This window comes from Centrocercus urophasianus, unplaced genomic scaffold, assembly GCF_019232065.1.
Source record: "Centrocercus urophasianus isolate 14NV4802_14NV808 unplaced genomic scaffold, USGS_Curo_1.0 seq_15, whole genome shotgun sequence".
In the NCBI taxonomy this organism is placed as follows: domain Eukaryota; kingdom Metazoa; phylum Chordata; class Aves; order Galliformes; family Phasianidae; genus Centrocercus; species Centrocercus urophasianus.
In genome coordinates this window covers 33,478,939-33,500,628 of record NW_024884697.1, presented here as the reverse complement: position 1 = coordinate 33,500,628, position 21,690 = coordinate 33,478,939, and the positions used below count along the sequence as shown (strand labels likewise).

The 21,690-nt window shown below is 43.6% G+C and overlaps 1 protein-coding gene across 4 annotated transcripts in view; it reads right to left on the bottom strand.

The window, feature by feature from the left end:
* Positions 1-822: 822 nt before the first annotated feature.
* MDM2 (MDM2 proto-oncogene) overlaps positions 823-21,690 on the bottom strand; it is a 33,335-nt gene continuing 12,467 nt past the window's right edge. For 2 of the 4 annotated variants that reach the window (XM_042815586.1, XM_042815588.1), the window contains 10 exons: positions 16,931-17,003; positions 15,448-15,522; positions 14,962-15,095; positions 14,065-14,114; positions 13,001-13,068; positions 12,766-12,859; positions 10,106-10,266; positions 9,150-9,305; positions 7,761-7,838; positions 823-6,428 (listed from right to left, as the gene is read on the bottom strand). In XM_042815586.1, the coding sequence (XP_042671520.1) occupies positions 5,859-6,428; positions 7,761-7,838; positions 9,150-9,305; positions 10,106-10,266; positions 12,766-12,859; positions 13,001-13,068; positions 14,065-14,114; positions 14,962-15,095; positions 15,448-15,522; positions 16,931-17,003 (1,459 nt within the window). In that variant the 3' untranslated portion in view covers positions 823-5,858. Of the gene's footprint in view, positions 6,429-7,760; positions 7,839-9,149; positions 9,306-10,105; positions 10,267-12,765; positions 12,860-13,000; positions 13,069-14,064; positions 14,115-14,961; positions 15,096-15,447; positions 15,523-16,930; positions 17,004-17,417; positions 17,477-21,690 lie in introns of those variants that run through there. The other 2 variants (XM_042815590.1, XM_042815589.1) reach the window with 2 other exon arrangements.

Below are 21,690 nucleotides of genomic sequence, written 5' to 3'. Positions count from 1 at the left end.
TTGTTTATTTAAGAGCACGTTTCACAGCCCTGTTCCCTTGCTCCTCGGCCCCTGTATGCCATACAGCAATAGCTGGAAGGTTCAGCTCTGCCAGGAGCAAGCCTTGAGCACAGGCACTGAGGGCTGTGCTACCAGCGTGGCACAGTGCTCACTGCGTGCACCACTCACAGATTCCTTTTGCTTCAGCAGCTGCAAATAATTTCCAGGCTGCTTTGAAGCTGTTCATCGTTTATCAGGTTCGTTAGTCTCACTTCACGTGTTTATTTTAAAACTTTATCTGCCCTTTTCTTAAGCAATTCAAGTAGTTACAAGAGATTCTATTTGGAGATGCCTGTATTTTCCTGTACAGTCAATGAGATTGGCAGGAACACAGCTGTCCACTGATGCAAGTACAGCACTGTAAACACACCACTGTTAGTAACCTGCACTCTTATCTCTCCCATTAAGATACTGCAATATGGCTGTAAGTGCACACTGCTACAGAAACCCCAGTGCAGATTCAGATTGACATAGGTGTATGTAAGACAGCAGACTGTCAGTGCCCTTGTTTGCCATACCTCTTGGGTTGTCTACTTTTAGAAGTTGCAGAGCATTTGTAAGTCAGAGGACAGTACCAGTGCACAGCCTTGCTTCTGATTTTGTCACTTATGGTACGAGGAACAGGAGTGTGCTGAAGTCTACCACCTCCTCAAAACGTGATGCAGGAGTAGACTGTACTACCCACCCCAGGAACCTGCACTGCTGTTCTACAGTTACAGAGATGCATAAAAATCAAGCAGCACTTAAAAAACATCAAATCAGAAACACGAAAAGAGCACTGAGGAGGATATAAACATCTTTATTTAAAGCTTTTAAACAGATAAAATGTTCAGTTTCACCAGAAAAGGAAAAACTTGAAACACAAATGTAGTACATGTTGGAAATTCTTCTCGTCAATGTAACTATACTCTGTGCAATGAGCGGAGAGCTGTATCTCACTGAATGACCGACAGAAGTACATCCAGTAAGTCATGGGGGCAGCCTACAGGAGTGGCAAAATTGCATAGCTTGTAATCTCACACTCAGCTGTCTATTTAATAATGATTTCAGCTCTGCAGAGTCAGACAACAAAGTAAGACTCCGCTTTGGGAAATGCCATTTGATATTTTAGGTGTTATGGCATCAGGATGGTGACTGCCACTAATTCAGCTCAAAAACAAGAACTGCCCCCTGAAAGCAACATCTAGTGAAACAGAGGAGACAACACTTCCTAAAGTGTCAACAACAACTTCTACACATACAATATATGCGACAGAAAGACGTTCTCTTTTTCAGTGCACCTGTGGTAAGCAAGCATACGTTAGTTGGAAGCAACACTGCGAGACGCAACCCTTCAATATTCCAAGAGCCCCCATGCACCTCTGCCTGCACTGTGAGTAACAAAGGCAGTGAGCAGAGCTGGAGGCAGGCAGGAGCTGTGCCACCCTGCAAGTCATTACAAGTGCATGTGTTCAAAGCTCTTTTCTACTGCCACATAGCACAGCATCAACTGCCCTCCCCTTTAAGCTGTGTTGCACAGCAAAGCATCTCCTCTGCCTGGGATAAACACAACACAACTTCTGGTTAAGATGAGAAAGAATGTTTCACAACCCAATCCTCATTTATTTATTCACCTCATTTTGTTGTTTCATTATTCATGCTTCTAATAATTTCCTACTCTCCCTCCTGTACAATCACAGATTACTGCAAATTATTCTTGTTTGTGCTTTCTTTAAGAATGAGGAATTTCTTTTTGTCCTCATGTTGGTCTTGTAGGGGAAAAAAAAGAGCCTCAAGTCCTTCCATCCATACAGAAATTTCAGAGTGACATCTAAACAAACATGGGAATTGGAACTCCGTGACAAAGATGTACCAGGCTGTTAGAAATAAATGCAACACTTCACCAGTTACCCTTTGTAGCATCTTCACCTTCTGTAAATCAGCCTCCTCACTGCAGCTACAGCCAGAGCCTCAGCATGGCAGATATCACACTGCTCAGTGCCACAAACAGACAGTGCTCCATAGGAGCTGCTCTACAAAACCAACCTTTGCAGCACAAACACTCGCTACCACCAGCAACCCAGTTACCCGCTTCATTCCCACACACTTCTAACAGAAAGGCAACAGACTTCTGTTAGAAGCTGCTTCGAGTATTTCACTCCACACTTAGCTTTCTTGGCTAAAGGGAATGAAGCCTTTAATCCAAAAGTGGTTTTCCTGCACTTTAAAAAAAAAAAAAAAACACAACAAAACAACGGTGAGTTCTTGCAGCAGTTGTACCCAATTACTGCTTACTTGAAGCTCAGAGACAGTGACTGGAACTGGGCCCTTCTCTATTCTGTTGGTTCCCCCATCTCCCTTGGTCACCTTCCCAAGGGTGAGGGCAATCACTCCTAACACAGATATTCAATACGACGCCTCCCACTGATCAGTTCTGGCCACCTTGCAGACCTGCCCTCCGATGTTAACAGAGCAGTGTGTGGCTGCAGTGGGAGACAGAAGCACTCCTACAGAAACCACCACCCAAGCAGTTTCCCCGTGTTCATGTCGCATTAGCTTTCATCTCTATTCAGTAAGCATTTTACAGTTTCAACACCAAGACGGTTTTAAGGGAAGGAAAAATGAAAACAAAGGCATATGTCTTCCATCTCTCCACCTGAATGTAGTCTGCATCTCTGTTTTAATGCTACAATTCCTTAAATATCCCTCTTGTAGCTGTGACTTACCAAGCACGTGTTTATCTGTACAGGTACCAACAGACCAATCCAATAAATTAAAGCTCACAACGCTAACTATAAGCACAAGAATATTTACAAACTGCAATAAATTAATGATTAAAATGCGTACAATATTAAATAACGATCTCAAAGACCTCACCAAGTGAGAACAGGAGTCCACTTTCATGCTACAACGTTGCCAACTTTTGCACCCTTACAGGAGGAAGGGCAAAGGTTGTCTGCCACAAAGAGGAGAGCAGCCAACAGCTTACAGTCAGCGCAGCGCAGGGTGACCAAGGTTGCTCTCAGTTGGGTCTTGGTCTGCCCCGCACTGTGCGCGTCCCCAGCAGCTGCTCCAGTGGGAAATGAGACAGAAGCCAATACCCCACCACTCTGCTCCCTTATTTGTAAGGCACGCTTTTAAAAAAGAAAGGAAAAGACAAGAACAAACAAACAGCAAACCTTCCTGGCTGTTAAAAATAACATTAAGCCAGAAAACAGAATTCAAAATAAAAATTTTCTCTGAGAAAGCAATACGGCCAAAGATGCAGGCCCCTGAATTACCTGAATCTCCTTGGTACTGTGTGGAGCAGCGAGTGTTTCCAGGGCTGCTCTCCACAAAAGAATATGTGCTAAAGAAGTAAAACTTTAGATCACAAATGGAGAAGTCAGCTGTGCTGTATGCTCCCATTTTACCTTCTGCCAACGCAGGTTTAATAGGAGATGAGACGGAACTGTTTCTGAAGGAAAATCCCAAAGCTGAGTGCTTGCAAACACCAACATCATTGCTGTGACTACTCAGGCATTATTAAGAGCTGATATTTTTTTTTTTTTTTTTTTTCCAATATGGAGATCACACAAGGGAGCTGGAAGAGAATGCCCAGAGCAGAACAGCACAATTTGTCCCAGCAGGAACTGGGTTAGTGGCAGCTGCTTCCCACAGCTGGGGTTCTGCAGCAATCACAGTGACTGCAGAGAAGGTATCCAACTGAAAAAGACATGAACTATTCGTCCATTGCAGTGTCTCTCAAGCACACTCCCCATTTCATCAGTGCTTCTCCCAACTACACAAGCTGGGAATTCTCTGCCAGCTGCACACTGCAGACCAATCGGACTGCTGATCAGTTCTGACCTGCAGCAGCACTGAACAGTCTCTGTAAGCTTCACTGTGCTTCAATTTAGCAAATACAAATGCAGAGAAATGAAGAGGAAGCAGTATGAATGGAGTCAGGATCTGCACGTAAAGCAATTCTTTGAAGAAACGCACAACTGAGTTCTCTGTTTTGTTTAGTTAAAAGGAACAACGGTGAAGCTTCAGAGCTATTGCTATCCTTCAGCAGTAGCTTTCAGCAGTCAGCTCAACTGTACAGACATCACTGACTCAGGTAATTTGGGAATTTCTTTGCAGTCACACGTGTTTACCAAGTTTCTGCTGTACACTTTTTATTTCCCACAAGGAAGTAACTAGGAAAATTAGCAGGTACTTCCCTGTACTCCTGGTGCTTCCAGTCCTGGTTTCCAGGCACTTATAGTGGACTAAATATTTCAGGTTTTTGATGTGAAAGCAATTTTAACACCACAGGCCTTTGTGCACAGAGGCAGTTTTGTACTGGCACCACGAAGGTAAGGAAGCCACTTCTCTGAAGCTTGTGAGATGGTAAAACACAGCACAACTTCTGCATTTAGATCTCATCTCCATTCTTGGAGCTCTCCTGACTCCAAGAGTATTTGTAGGCCCCTGCAGGACAGCTGAACTTTAACTACCTGTCAGATTAACAAGCTGAGAACACCCAAATCCTCTTAGGGTCATCCACAGGAAGAGACAGAAGCCACTTGTGCAGGAATTCTGCATCTGAAGATCAGATCAGATGAGAAATCTAACTACATTTTCAGACACTTCAGCTTACAGAGATGCACTCATGTTATCTCCTTTGAATGCATCACAGACCAAAGTCAATTAGCAGACTTCTTCATGAAGAAACTGATACATTTCACGAGGGTTTTGTGGAAGTACACTGAGGACGCAAGAGCTAAAAGAAGGACGGATCCAACTGAGACAAACTCTTATCTGGCCAAAAACTTTGCAGCAGGTTTTCAAAATTCTTGTGATACACAAAAAAAGACAATGGCAAAAGTTAGAAAGGCTGCTGAACTCAACAATCTGAGCAAAGTAGAATGACAGAGCTTCTCTCTCTCTGCAGGTGGAGGTGGACTTTTTTTCTTACTATTTTTAAGCAAGTGCAGGAAAAAAAAAAAAAAAAAAACAAGCTATAAACATCCCCTATTGTTGGTGCTTTGCCTTACTTTTTAGCTAAGTTCCTCATTTTTCTTTCCTGTTCACATCTTGCACACTCTGCTAAAATGACGAGGACAGTACAGACCACCACATCCACACCATGTGTCAAAAGTCTCTTTCTCAGGACATCTAAGAGGTAACCGTAAGACTGTAACTGCTCAGTGACTTCTCACAGAGCACTCAGACAGCCCTGAAGTTCACAAAGTACACTACAGAAACAAAACACACCGTACCCTCTTCAATTTCCAAAACCTTGAATGTTACTTTCTACCACAGCTTCCCTGGTTTCCCAACAAGCATCCAAAAAATCTCCTTCTCAAAGCGATTTAATCTTTCGGGAGTGAGGGAAACAAGGCTCTATTTTGTTCTTTTATTGACTTACTCAGATGGTTCTGATTCTGCCTGGTGCTTTCGCTAGGCAACAGATTGTGGAATGTAATCTTCTTTCTTCTTAACTGATTTTAAATGAACTCTTCAAAACGTCCCTCTTCTGATCATCGCTGAACAGGGGCTTGCAATATTTGTAGTCAATATCATAATTGAAACGTTACTGACTTTCATGCACAGTAAAACACCTGGAAAGTCAAACACTGACCAACAGGAATTGGTTACTTCTACTGAGAGGGATATAAAATGTTCAACGTTAAATTAACTAGCAAATATCAGGCTAAACTTTACAACTCCAGTGCATTTACTTCAGCAACGACTTTTCATAACAAACATAAAGACACCCAAAATAGTCATCTGCAATAAGCATATAAAAATAATTTCTTACTCTCTTATTTGCTGTACCAGTTTATGAGTTCCTGTTGTTGCTTTCCATCACCTTAGCCAAAATAAGTTAGTACAATCATCTGGATGGGCTGCCTGCACACTGGGCAGGGCTTGTTCCTCTTCTTCAGTTTTCTTGCACACGTAAAACACGACATGAGATGTCCTGTTTTGCCATGTACTATGCAGCCATTTTTTGGCCTGCTTTGGCATATGACACAGGGCTCTATGCTGCTAACAGGCAGACTGGTCTCCGTACCTTCCTCTTTGTCTTTCATTTCTTTCTTCTCAAGTTCCTTGAAGTCCTCCTGGCTGCTGCAAAACACGCTACTAGATGTAGATGGCTGAGAATAATCTTCACTTTCCTGGGACTCAGATATCTGTACTGCTTTATCTTCATTCTCCTCCACAGCTGGTTCTTTATCTTCATCCGTTTTCACTTTCTTACAGTCAGGAACATCAAAACCTTCATCAGATTCCAGGTGGAAAGAGCCTTCTAATTTGCTCTTCACCAGTTTATCGCTCTTCTCATCAGGAAGCCAGTCCTCACGGAGGGCCCAACATCTGTGGCAATGGCGTGGAAGCGGAGGATTCATTTCACTGCATTCAGGGCACTTCCAGTAGTCCTTTAGTAAATTAAAGGATGAAACAGCTTTAGCCACTTAGAATGCTCATTACTGAAGTATTCAGAGATCATTAAGAATTCATTACTGCTAAAATAACAGCGGTTTGGAGCTATCAACAATTTTGTATAAGAATTCCAGTCAGTGTCCAACTCTGTTTTATGGTCCTGGATTAAAATAGCCTCACTGTTACACGACTTTCTATTTTCTTCCCTCTTACAGTAGATTTACAAAATAGAAGTGTAATAACACTGGCTTACTATTTCTTAGCCAAAATTTGAGAAACCTCTTTCTGGCAAAATGGCCGTTGACCCCATGAGTTTCAGCAACTGGAAAACAGTGGAGACTGAAGGGACGCTGAGCTGGGATGCCGAGCTGCTGGTGTGCAGAGCGGCCAGATGAGGGCACTCTGACACAGCCGGGCGTCGCTCACAGCGGCACCAAACACCAGCCATTAAAGAAGAGTTGCATCACTGCATCTCAGAGCTTCCTCCACACCATTCCAAAAATAAGCCACCACCTCACTAAAGACACACCCTGCTTGTAAGGGCAAACACCTCCTTGGAATCAATACGCAGAAGGGGAAAAAATTAAAAAGCTTCTCATTTGGAGCACCTGAAATGTTCTCTGCTTTGAGCTCTGAATAGCATCAGCAACATCAAAAGCTTAAGAGCCTAATCCCTAAAAACGGAGTTCAGGTATTCTTCCACACACAAGCAGTGCTACATTTTCAGATTGCTATCTGTAAAACACAGGGCTAGCTAAGTCCCCCAGTCTACAGACCATCAAAGAACAAACATTTCAGGTAATTCTTCAAAACAGCATTCTTCAACTATGAAGAGCAACAAATGAAGATGCTTTTAAATTACAGCAGGTATTTTTTTCGTGCCTGTATATTTTGCTCCAAAATCCTGAACTTCCTCCCCCACTACAGGAACCTTCTGACAAAACTTAAAAGCCATCTAATCATTTTACAGTACTGTTCTGCAAACAGGTGTGCACTCACATCTCCGTGCTATGGAATGGCTCTCAGGCTGGACAATAAAACTAGACATTATGACTTAAAGGAACAGCATTTTTATAATATATTATGACTTCATGATTTTTTTCCCCTTTCTTTGTTTTGTTTTTCCATTTTGTATAAGGCAGATCTAGGCTCAAAATAATTTCCCCCCTCTAAGACACAGAAACTGTAAATTAGTGTTTTTCTTAATGCACTGGGAAACTTACTAAAGACATTTTTCACAACATCCATGTTTTGGATTCATCTACATGCCTTCACCTACTGTTACTTCACCCAACTGATGATGCTTTGCCAGTCAAGATTTTACTCACAGCTAGAGAAATCTCTGGATCTTCATTGAATGAATCAGAATCACTATCTTCATCTTGATAAATAGTCAGCTGATACACCTATTAAAAATACAAAAGCACTGATGTAACTGACACTTAGTATTCAACTAAAAATCTGGTTTCTGATAGACTACTTTTAATAAAATGCAGTAACAAGAAACGATGCACCTACTCTCAGTTATAAAGTACTTCCACAAAATTTGATGACTAGTTTGGGGATGAGGAAGAATCTTTCACATTAGGAATGAAGAAAAATGTAGAGCATCCAGACAGGAAGAACCACTCTTAAAGAAGTGGTTCTACTCAATGCTGGTAGGGCCACACCTGGAGTACTGTATCCACTCTGGGCTCCAGTACAAGGGAAACATGGAGCTGGGGCAGCTCATCCTGGTGTAAAAGGGGCCCAGGGTGGGGACAAACTCATTCATGTATAAAAATATCTGAAGGGAAGACATGAAGATGACTAAACCAAGTTGATTTGGCTTGTTTTTTTTGGTTTTTTTTTTTTTTTTGCCCAGCCATGGGCACCAACTGGAGCACAGGTGACTGACTGAACACAGACACTGGCTGCCCAGAAAGGCTACGGAGTCTTCTCCTTGGAGGTCTCCAAAAGCCGTGTGGGCAAGCAGCTCTAGGTGGCTCTGCCTGAACAGGAAGATTGGACAGGGTGATCTATAGAGGCTCCTTCCAACCACCAGCTTCCTGTAACGGTCACTACTGACTGCTCTTGGAAGCAGGGACCACCTCAGTCCTTTCCTCCTCCAAAGCAAACCAGTCTTTTCTCTCCACAGCACCCTAACTCACTGCAAATCACTACAGCCAGTCCCATTCCTTCTCTCCCAGGAATCATGCTTATGTATGCCCCTGTCTGATTCTGCCTTTGGTACTTACCTGATCTTGCCACGAGCCAATTCAGCTCTTAAGTACAAGAAAACTAACACAGGAAAAAAAATATTTTCCTGCTTCCCTCCTGACAGTCCAGGTATCCAGATCTCTCAAAAATGACGACAACACCTACAGCACTGCCTTCAAGCCTCCTAAAGAAAATTTCTAAAACTTTATTTAAGCATGCCTCTATGAAACGTATGTATTCACTGAAGCAAGAATTCTTTAGCAAACCATTACGAGGAAAGTTTCCATTCACTATGAAGCGTTGTCAAAAGTCCAACAGTTCCAAATGAATGCCTCTAGAATTAATTATATAAGAACAGTCTCAACCCCAACTAGTGAGTTGGAATCAAACATCTGGATGCAATTTGTCAGGTAGCACACCTGAAGAATTACTGTTGCTTCTTGTTGGAATCTCAACATTTAGTGTTTTTTTTTTTTTTTTTTTTTTTTTAAGAGCTGAGGGAAGGAAATTTAAAGTACCTCATCATCTTCATCCGTGAGCTCCTGTCCTTCTTCATTATGGCTATAGTCTTCTGAATAAATAGATTCAACTTCAAACTCTACACTAAACTGGTCTGAAACAGAACCGTGGTCAAACCAATCAGAGTTTTCACTTAGCGAACTGGCATCAAGATCCTGAATGAAATGAAAGAAAACACATTTAATCTCACTAGACCACATCCATAACCATCACTGTTAAGATGAGAAAATACTAAAACATAAAACAATGTAGTAGCTATGGAAGGCATGAGAACAGCTGCTGTTAGATGGAACAGCACTTAGGAGACAAACAGATTACAGCTGGCTAAACAAAGCTAGCTGAAAGCTTTCTGTGGCCTCTGGAACAGAGGAAGCAGTCAGCCCATGGCCACCATGGAGACTGCTACTATTATTCCACAAAGGCTCTCCTAACAATTGTAGAACACATGCTGTCTTTTGGCACGTTCATTAAATCCTCTATTTTTCATCAGCAAAATAAAGCATTAGTATACAGTCTGCGCTCAGTAATTCAGAATCCAGCATATGACTAAGAATACTACCAGCTTGGGTCTTCAGCAGCAAAGCTGTAGTGGAATTACCAGCAGCCTACAGCTATGAAGAATTACATACAGATCATCAGTGACTACTTTTCTTCTTTCATCACTCTAATACTCATTTTAAAACAAAAGGTATCTGACATTTCTCCCATACTGTGCCAAGTAGTAAGAATTTGCCTAATTTTTAATGAATATTCAGATGAATGTTGGTATTTTAAAAATGCTCACTCCAGCCTTGTCAACAAACCTATTAAGGATCCCATTCCATCCACCCATCTCCTAACTTCTCTTTCCTCAGACTCAGACAAATTAATTACAAAAGTGATGCTTATTTGCACTTGCAGTAACTACAAACTGTACCACCAAATGAAATAAAATCAAGTATGTATTTTGACTTACAGGAATGGAAACAGAGTCTGTGGAATCACTGCTGTTGCTTCTGTCCCGGCACAGCCCACTGACTACACACCATGAGAGGCTTTCATCAAAGGTCAACGAGATGCTGTCTGACTTATGACGTTTTCTTCTGTCACTATGCAGATCATCTGAAGAATTTTCTTCTGGGCACATTCAAGAATCTTTATTACTCCAAAACATCTATGCAGTGTGCAGGTTTGTTTTGTTTATTTTTTTTTAAACAGCAGCTTAAAATACAATTTACGTAAGAAGAAATTTGAGAAAACTAAAATCATCCAGAACTAAGTAAAGGCACCAGAAATTAACTTAAGACAACACAGTAACACCATGAAAGGTGAAATGTTCCTGAAACCAGCAATTCACGGGCTGGCTTTCCCTATTTGTGCCACCAGTGTAGCTTTCAAGTGGCAGCCTCCACACATAAGAAACAAAATAACTGCACACCTGGAAGCATTTTTACCTCTTTTCACACACGACACTCATAATAAGACTATTAACTTTAAGTGACACAGATAGGATTGTAGTTGCACCAACCCCCTCTACAGGCAGAGGACAGAAAGAGGTTTTCAGAGGGCTTATGAGGCCACCCCAGAATTTGGAGGGAGATGAGTAACTTGCTCCCAGATCAAATGTGTGAAGAGGACCTTGTGCTAGGCCAATTTGGGTTCAAGTTTCAGACACCTCAAGAAATTTGACAGTTAGTATCAGCACTAAATGCAGTTCTATTTACTCTGAATTCTTCAAATACATCATTATGCAAATGAGTTGGACAACACACAAACAAGAAAATCTTCAAGGCTAACATACTATATAAAAACTGAAGCATGAAAATACTTCAAATTGTACTTATTAAATATGCTTAGTCTGAAAGCCAAAAAGCAATGCTTTTTTACATACAACACGTTTTGATACATCAACCAACAGCAGCATAAGCAGTAGGGAGACAGCATTTATGGGGCAGGCAAGTCAAAATTCAGCTCCACTGACTTTTAGAATGTTTGATAACAAAAAAATGTGTAAGAAAGCATTACAAAGTCAGTATATATGCACAGTGGAGTGAAAGTTCCCCAAGAGGGCTGACAACTTGGTTCAGCAGACCTCACTAAGAACCCGCTGTCCCCTACAGACGCCCTCTGCGCGCCCCCTCTATTGTCCAACTTCAACCTGGCCCTGCGAAACACACCAAAAAATCCACAAGTGTCCAAGTCTTGAATCTTTCATTGTAAAAGAAAAGAGAACAAAACACTTGTACATACTTTGAGACTTCTCTTACTTTCCCTTGGTGCTTCTTGGCTCAGCCCCTTTTCTTTTTCCGCCCTGAGAGCCCCACCAAATTTGGTGCCCCCAGGCCCAAGGGTTGCTCCTCTCCATCGTTGTCCTCATTTAGTTGCCATGGCTCCATGCTGTACTGATACTGTACCACCACAAGTTTGCTATACACTATGAAAGCGGCTCCAAGGGAGCCGCTACCATCACAATTTAACAATAACAGTGGTTTAAAAGGAAGATTTCCTATAAATTAGAAAAAAAGTGTATATAAAAACACTATATTAAAAGAACTTTTAAGGTTGTAACAAACTAATAAACGGATGCAAAGGCAAGAGTTAATAATCAAACCTACAATAAGTAAGCACAACACAGGACCTTACGTGCTCTGGGTCATGCCTAAATATTACAGGTGATGATGATTAACTGTGACTTTCCATCCCTCCATCAGATTTTGTTGCAACATTAAAATGTTCTTTTAATTTAGTGCAAACCGCTTATCAAAGCAGCACAGTTCTTGGACCAATGATACAGAAGTCTATGCTGAAGACACAAACACACAGAAAAAAAAAAAGAAACACTACACAAAAACTAAGGAACTTTAAAATGTTCCCAAGCAATTGAAGAAAAAAAAAAAAAAACCACCTATGCAATGACAGGAGGTTATCACTGCCCAGTTAGTTCAAGTGTCAACTCATGATGTAATGGAAGTGATGAAACAAAGTCGTGTAAGGAATCCCAAAGGGCGGCACTTAAGTTCAACTGCACAGAACACCTCCATGGAGCAATTTGAAGTTACACAGGTTTTTGCTGACCAACTTCTTATTTACTAATTATCAGAAGAAACACTCCATGGTCTGCAGATGTATTTACTAATCATTATTAATTAACTACAGTAAAGAACTGGAGACAAATACAATGCTTATGTGGCCAGACTGTCATGAAATGCTTAAGGAATGGTCAGGTACCTAAATACATCCAACTGCATCCATAACCAATGGAAATCCAATGAGAGCTGCTTTAAGAGCAAAGAGAATGTGAAGTGTTGCAGCTGTCTACAAAGGGACCTGGAATGCACCTGACTGCATTAATAGAAACAGGAGTGTTTTCATTATGAAGACAGCACAACTGACTAAGTCCTGCTGATGTGAGTAATTTGGGTAGATCCACAAGGCAAATTCTTCTACCTCACTAACACCTCCTAGTAATCCAAACTGTAATGTGATACTGGAGCAGTGCAAGGAATTGCATATCTCTTCCAGACTGAACGCTCCGGTTCAGACAGAGAAACACTGTTAGCATCTCTCAAGGCCATTAAGGCAACAGGATGTCCTTGTCATGACACTCAAAGCTCTGCATCACGAATCCGCACGTACCAGATTCACTGTGTGTTCTCCTCCTAGAAGATGTTGTTGGCTGCGAAGTTGCATTCGATGAAGTCTGCTTCTCTTCTAACTCTTGCATGGACTCCTGATTAACAGAAATACAGAATAAGCCCACACAGGAATATGAGGCAAAGGTTAGAATTACTCTAACTGCATCCAAACAATTGACAATATAGAAATGGAACAACTTACATCTCAGAACATAAAAGATAATATTAAAGATTACCTTTAGAACAGTTTCTTTTTCAAGCCGAAATCTGGCATCGTCCTCAGGTGGAACAGCCAGTGTAGAGTCTGAAAACAAAGCAGTAAAGCAGCACTGAATTTGGTTATTAATTCCCTTCAATGAATGTACCTTAGCTGCAATTCTGCAGATGAAAGAATATACGTACAGAATATTTTTACATTCCTATGAAGTATGCTTTACTAGCTATCATCTCACACGAACACTGAATTAAATGACATTCAACAGAAGAAACACAGACTGTTGTTAATTATGGATCCTTATGACCAGGTAGACTATGAATTAATCAATTATCTCCAAAGAAAAATTGTCTAAATTTAAGTTTGCTATCATAAGGACTGATACCAACAGCCCTTAAAATGACATCCCCAGCAGCTGGAAGTGCACCCTTAGGAAAAATTAAAACCAATGAGTGCTGTAGTATGGATTTAGAAGCCCATTCACAAAACAGCTTCCACTGTTTAACTTCTGCTACACTACTTATATTAGCCAGAAATTACAGCTAACGTATTTTACGCTGCAGAAAAGTTATCAATGTTTTAAGTATGGTTTTTTCCTTAAAAAAAAAAAAAAAAAAAAAAAAAACCAAAGAGGACTCAGTGTTGACAGTGTTATCTTCTAAATGTACGTCACTCCATTTTGGAAATGAAAACTGAACACTAACAAAACAGAAAGCATTTGCTCTGACTTCACTGTTGGCACAAGATCACAAAGCTCATTTCTGGAATTAAACCTTTAACACCACAAAGTTTTAGCCATAAGAAATGCAAGCAGCTTTTTAATCAAGTCCTGTTTGTGCTTCATCTGGTTCAAATCCCACAACATTATCCAAATGCAGTTTAAAACCTTCCCAATCCCCCAAAGGAATACTGTTTGCTTTAACTTGCCTTCATCTGTGAGCACTGCAGCCACCAGTGCGTAAGGCCCAGCAGCTAATTATGGAGAGGCAGATGCCATCTGATTACCAGACAAAAGATGCACTGACATGAGTTACATTTTCTCTTCTGCTGTTTCCCCAAACAGAAGGCTCTCCCAAACTAGCTTACCTTGTTGATTGATCGCTATCAGATTTCTGGAAATCATGGAATATATTCTCCTTAGATGGGGATAAAGAAAGATGATGCAGGTTAGCTACTTCAGCTTTACTTATTCATACACACATTCCACACTTTGCTGAAAAGTTCTTCCTTTTTTTTTTTTTTTTTCCCCAACTGTGATAATTGGAAATTGCCCAAAAAAGCAAGGCAATTCCTATGACAAGTGTAGAAAACAGTTATTGTGAAGTGCTGAAGCACTTTCAGCATTGTTTCACTCAAAGGAAAGAGTTTTTATCCATCTCAGTACAGTCGAAAGAGCATTAGCTTCTAAATGCACTCAGTCAGAGAGCAGAAAAGTCACAATCCTTTCCACAAAGAGCCCCTAACAAATCAACATTTATTTCTAACGAGAGGAATTCTGAATCAGTGCTTTTTGGATGGGACTTCTGATAATCTGTACAGTCTGGCAAGACAAGCAATTTACTCAAAAGAAATGTTAAAGTACCGTAGGCTTGATCAGTGGCTAAGAGAACACACTGTGATTACATACTACTGTTCTCTGCTGTTGACTTCCAAAGCCTACGTTGCTTCTCACATAAATCAGGCCAGCAGTCTGGTCTTAAATGTTTCTGCAATCCCCTTGCAGCTGTTACATTACAGAAGAGAATTTTCTTTCACCTTGGGATGGTCTGCCTGAGGCTACTGCAACACTTGCGAATGTGTGGAACGTTTGGGATTTCTTCATTACAGACACAAAGGTTAGTTCAGAGAAAAAGACCACATCAAGTGACAAATTAGGAAGGAGAGCTTACCATTTGTCAAGCTATAAAGAATTAATACAAGGCCGTACAAATTGCGGTCTCCATTATTTCACAACCAGATTCTCAGAAAGGAATTCCATTTTACCTGTGTTCTTTTACTGAAAAGCTCGTTACTCCAAATAAATCCCCAAGAAGATCATTTGCACAGTGCACAATATGCTGCTCTTTTTCATCGTATAACTGTTTAGACATAATATATTGTCCAAGATAGAATATTACCTGTAAAACAAACCACAGACGTTATCACATACAGAAGTTTTGCTCTTTGAAGATCAAATACAAGATAACACATTAAACTGTGATTTGCTCCCCTTACTCTGATCACCCAAAACTCCACCAGAGCTGCCATTTTCACCTATTGTTCCCTAAGAAGTCTGTTATTCTAAGGACAGCCAGAAGTTTTTGTAGATGTTGAGAAACTTGGGAAACACTGCCAACTGAGCAGGAAAATTCAAGCCAATACCTTGTTTCAACACTGTTTGTGAACCTCACTGCCTCCCCATCAGTCAAACCAGAAAAACAATCTCCCTGTATTTACTGCAATCTACCTTTATTAATTAAAAGTTCTCACCTCCTTCATAGTAAAAGTGTCTTTTTCTGCACCAGCTAACTTCAACAGCTTCAACAACAGTGGCTTTGGTTTAACCTGTGTGGAGATGAAAACAGAACAGCATGCAGTAATTATTCCCTGAACAGCTCTACAGATCAACACAGATTGGTTTCCCTCTTCTACATTAACCTGACATAAAAGACACACTGTACACGATAACCTATCCAAGGCTTTGGCTCTGCAAAGTTAAACTTAAGACCTCTATGACTCTCAGGTCCAGAGTGCAAGAGACAAAGCAAAGATTAGGTTCCTGTGACACTGTATGAGGCTGTGGTTTCACCCGTGGCAGCCAGCTCTGCCCCTGAATCTCATCACTTGGGACAGGCAGACAGACCTCGTCCTTCCCATTGTATTATTTCAGTCAATCCTACACCCACAATGCCCTCCCACAGGCTGGTCCAGCATTTCTCTCCACAGCCAATCTGTGAACAATTCCTGGAGCAAAGGGAGAAAACGCTCCCAAGTGATTCTTCCCCCTCCCCTTTTTCCCTCTGGCTGATCCCATTCACTGTACTGTCCTCCAAACAGCTGTGCCAGCACAATGTAGGGGATGAGAACCAGCTGCAGGGCAGCCACAACTGCAAGCACGGTGCCTGCATGAAAACGGCTGCAAGTCCCTCGGCGCTGCCACTTTAACAGCACTGCCACTTTAACAACAGCACGATTCTGTGTCCAGGCTAATTTTAGTTATCCTAAAATATTCCCCCAATAAAACATGAGACAGGGAATAAATCTTTAAAGGAAGAAGGGAAGCTTCCCTATATTCCATTTCAAACATTTGCTACAATTAACATCAAGCATTAGTGCATTAGCAAGTGATCAGCTGCAAGAATCATGCATAGAAAAGCCGGCAGACAACACCGTGTGCCAAACTCACTCCCACTCTAAAAGCTTCAGCTCCTTGGAGCACGCAGGACACGGCAGCTTCAGAGGAAGCCCACACTAACTTATGGGGCGAGGAAAGAAAACATGCGGGAGTGTAAACGCCTCTGGATCCATATAAGAGCCTGCTATATAAGCAGAGGAGAGAAGCCCCCCACGTGGGGAGCGCACAGCCGGCATCACCCCGCTGCAGCCCGCCTGGGCGGCGCCGCGCATTGCTGGGGGCTCGGACTAACGCTTCCTTACAAAGCCCGGCGTAACCGAAAGCGAAAACGCCAAATTTAAAACCCTCAGTTGCGCCTCGATGGCTTTCCCACACCCCGAACGACACCCATCATCCAGAGCTCATTACCCGCTTCGAACTGCTTCGCCAGGAAACTCGCATTCAGCTCACCCAATCCTCCCAAGCAAGCAGCCCGCCCGCCACAGAGCTCCGGGAAACAGCGCCCGGCTCCCTGGCCCCCCACACGCGGGCGGTTCGGTTCTGCTCCGCTCTGCCCCGCTCTCACAGACGGGACCGAAAGGCGCCCGTGTCCCCGCACCGCCGCCCGCGAGCACTGACCAGAGCCTCCTGTTCCAAGGCGCTGACAGGAGAGCCGTCCGTCAGGGAGGTCATCTCGGTATTGCACGTTTGCCTGCAGTCGAGGGGACAACAGACGCAGCGTCACGTCACGATACGTCACGACCGCACAGCGCTGCGCCCCGGGCTCGGGACAGCCGGGCCATGCGGGCCGGGCCGCCCTTATATAGCGCTGCCAGGAGGCAAGTCGGGGCTTGGCTACGGCCGCCGCGGCCCGACATGTCCGAGCATGACCCGGCGCGGCGCTGCCGAGTCACCGCGGGGCGGTGGAGCGCCGCTGACTCACGGCACGGCGCAGCGGAAGGCCGCCCCCCGCCGGCCCCGCTCTGCGACGCCTGCGGGCGGAAGCCGGGCCGCTCGCCTAGGCCGCGCTCCGACCTTCCCTGCCCGCCCCCCTCCGTCCCGCCCTGAGGCGGCCGCCCGAACGGCGTCCTGGCTCCCGCGGCTAGCTAACCGAGCCCCCACGCACCGCCAGCCGCGCCCGCTTCGCCGCCCGGCCCGGAGGAACGCGGGCCTTACGAGGCCGCAGCGAGCTCCGCGCCCCACACCGCCATCTTGCCCGCGCGGCCCCCCCCCTCCAGCGCCCCCTAACGGCCGCGGGGCAACGGCCGCGTCGCGCGCAGCCCTCAGGCGGTGCCCCAGGAGCGGGGCTGTCGGGGTGCCGGGACCGCGGGGCGGCAGGAGCGGCGCTGAGGGAAAGGCTGTTGTGGAAGGCTTCGCTCTGCCGCCTTTTCCGTCTTAATAAAGGCAGAGGGTCCTGCTAACAGCCCTGGTGCGTTCAGGGAGATAACAGTGTCGTGCCTGGCTAAAACGCAACCGTGCCTTTGGGTGATGATTTGATGAGCAGTGGCCACTTTTTTTTTTTGCTGATATTTAGGAAACTAGGAGGAAATATTACTTCCCTAGAGAAATGAGCAGTGTGAGCTACGTTCCTGTCCCCTCTCACTCTAATTTTGAACATGAGGCTATTCAGAAGCATGTTATTGGGGTGGATGCTCATTAGTGGCCACGCTTCAATCAGGACTGATTGGTTATCAGTCTGTCTCCCTTTTCTCATTGTCAGGTTTATTTGCCCACAGTGACACTTCAGAATTATCTTTGAAGAGAGAAAAGGTTTGTTAAGGAACAAGAATGCTGCAAATGATGTGTGAAGATGGGCAGCAGCAGAGCAGCTCCTTGAGGCTGCTCTCCCATGACAACTAACTTGTTCCGACAAACAGTGGGTAATTGCCTGGACTTGTCCACTGGCCAAACACAGATTTCCAGCAACAACAGCACCTCCGAAAAATTCCAGCCTTGGTTTATTACACTGAAGTGTTTGTGTGATGAGAGAGAGCAAGCTTGCTGTCCATGCAGAGTGTAAAGCTCAAGGCCTAGTGAAGGACGGCTGAGAAGCTGCAGCAGGTCTGCTCCACGTGCTTGTCCCTGTTAGCACCTGAGCATCAATGCAAACAGACCTTTTTGTTTTAAGTGCCTTGTCCTGCCATCAGCAAAGTTAGCTATCTGATTGCTTCAACACAGCACACAACTTACTCAGATCCTTACTGAATTCCTAGTCTGGTCATCGGTAGAAAATAACTTCTATGCAAAAATGTGATAGAACGGAATGGCTACAGTGAGTAGATTTAATGCTGAGTGCTGCATCTTGTCCTTATGTGGCAGACAAGCAATGTACATACATAAGGTATTTTACTGAACTGAAAAAAAGAGTATTTCATGAAATGAATCGTAGAACACCCTGGGTTGGAAGGGACCTCAAGGATCATCAAGTTCCAACCCCCCTGCTGCAGACAGGGTTACCAGGCACTAGATCAAGTACTAGATCAGATTGCCCAAGGTCCCACCTAGCCTGGCCTTAAACACCTCCAGGGATGGGGCATCAGGCACTTCTGAAGACATATCACATTACTGAACCATCTTTTAAACATGACATCATTTTGCTCAAGGTGTGTGGTAATAAAGATTTTTTAATATTAGCATTACATTTTCTACATAAATATAGCCCAAGATGTATTAAACTGGTGGCTATTATTTTGTTTCTCCACTTCTCCTCCAACAAGCATCTCATGACCGGTGTATTTGTGATCAGGTTGTGTTTCTTTAAGGAACAACTTTTCTTACCGCTCTATTAACAGCTAAGACGGGGAAAAAAGAAAAAGCAGTTTCTGTCTAGAATTGTTATCTGGCTCCAAGGTCAACGTTGCCTCTTTTCTCAGACTAATCTCGAGGAAGGAGAGGCTTAAGTAGGTAAAATATGCTGTTTATACTTTGCTAGAGAGATAATGGCTATTTTCTGACTTGTAATGCTGCACCACTTTTGTCCCATTTGTCACTAATACAGCAGATGCTGTTTCACCAACATGCACAATTATTTTCTTACACCTGATAGTTCTGGACAAGTATAACTAAAAGTTTTATGAAGGGTGAGTAATGCGCCTGTACGGTGGTGCGAACTGACTTCCCCACTATGTCAAGGTCCTAAAAAGACAAGAAAAGAAAGGGTCTACAATAAGACCCCATATGCCACAGGTTTTCAATATCTCTGTAATTTATTTCTAATGTTACAGATAGTATTTGGAGCGCTGTAGTTAACTGAAGATACCCACTTCACATCACTGGTAGCTAACATACTACGACATTCGTATCAGTATAAATTCAGGTTCTACATACAGATGTTTCATCATGTAATGCTTGCAAGCTAAATCGTTTTTTCTGAGTTGGATCCGGTTTACCTATAAGCACATTTCCCAGAGGAAAGATGGGTTGCTGTGCTGCAGGGATGCCCAACTCATAAGAATAGATGAGCCATAAAAAACTTCAGTTTCAGATTTTTATTCCTCATCCCAGTTGATTTATTTTTTCAACATGTCCTGACTCTTTCCTCATGTACTGCCTAGACAACACTCAGCATATGCCTGAAATGGCCTGGCATTCCCACAAGATGGTCAGAGGCACAGGTGGTCAGGTTTCTTCAGTTCTGCTCTGTAACCCATTTGCTGCTGCTTGGCTATCAGCTGGGCTAACCTCTTGTGCCATCCTTCAACTGCTCCCAGGCCAAAACAAAAAAAAATTCTGGAGCTTCTGCTGATGGGTCCTTTCTTAAGCCTTAGCATCTCTGTTAGTGTGCCAGAAACCCGTGATCTGACTGTCAGGCACAGCAAGGGAAAGGACAGAGGAGAAAGGATGCTGAGATGGTGCCTGCAGCAAGGCTCACTGCAGGGCTGCCTGCCACAGCCACGACCCTGTGTGCTGCTCAGTGGGTCCACGCACGGCTGTGTAAATATCAGAGAAAGAATTCTGTTGTTTTCTTTCTTGACATTCCTGTTCTCTAGTAAGAAAAAGCACACGTAGGAAACATGGTTTAGAGAACTCACCCTAACACTTGCTAAGCCAAGACCTGTACTGGTACAGAGGTCAGTCAGTACCATCAGAAACTTTGTGCTATAAATGACATCCAAATTTTGTGCAAATGAAAAGGAGATGCAGCCTTCTGTGGGGTAATTTTGAACACAGTAATGCAAAGTGGAAATCAAGGGGAAGGCTCAGCAGCTGGGAGAACACAGACAGCACGTTCAGTGCTCTTGCAGCTGTTAAGCAGGGAAGGCTATGCTGTATTTTGCTGTTAAACAGGAGCTGTGCTAGATACAACCTTCCACATTTTGAAAACCGTAGCCTTACTTCTGGGGGACTGACAAAGGCAGTGCCAAGCAGAAGGTTTTTCTGACAGCTGGTCAGGAGCTCTCACTCCCTGCAGCCAGGCAGCACGGCTCTTGTGAGCACTAAAAGCAAGCAGCCCTAAAAACACCTGGAGCCGAACCAAGGCCACATCAGAAGACAGCAGGTTTTGGTTTTGCTTTTGTTTACTCGAAATACACATTCCTCCATGCTTTTGGGAGACCTGCATAGCGTCTGACTGCCTGCCCGCCCAAATCTGATTCTTGTTTGGTAGCAGCTCAGTCAGCCCGAAGCAAAACTAAACAGAACAGTAATGTATGCTGTCAAAAACTGGCAAAATTATAAACCCATTATCTGGAACTTCTACTGAGCGGTGCACAGTGTCTAATGTGGAATGCAACTTTTTATTCTTCTATTTTTCTCTCTCTAGTATTCAGCTCAGTCCTCGCTTTTGAAAGGAGCTCGTGGAGTGATTCTGGAGAACAGAAAAGAAGAAGCCTAGGAAGGAGTTCTGTCTCCCAGCAGCTTTGGTGACAGCTATCACTGAGTGATAGAATAAATCTATTTTTTCTCCTACTCTTGTTAACCAGGGGTGAAGTACTCGGCTGGGATGTGACCACGTCCTGCTCTCCCAGCTTGTAGCTGTGAAAATTGTCAATGCAGCGACCTCTCTCTCTGTGGGACTTGTTTGCTTCTAATTACATCAGAGAAAGCCCCGTTTAAGCAGATTAGGACGGCGCCAGTTGAGTTTAGAAGTGTTTCATCAATTCGGTGTTCCACGGTCATTCTGATGTCAGTCTGTTCAGGGAGTCACCCAGAAGGCTGCATACGGAGCTCGTGTGAAAGATGGATGCTTTTAGGAGCTCCCAAGGAGCCCCGCAGTGTATCCACGTTCTGAAATGTTCTCAGGGGAGCCTCGCTCCAGGAAAGGCTGCCAACAAAGTGGGCAGAACAAGCGCCGTCTGCTCGAGGTGCCGCTCACGGGCAGAGCCATACAGACAGACAGAACTCTGGCTGGGGGTGAAGTCAGCCTGACAGTGCTGTTTTAGTCAGGCTGCAGTTTGGGT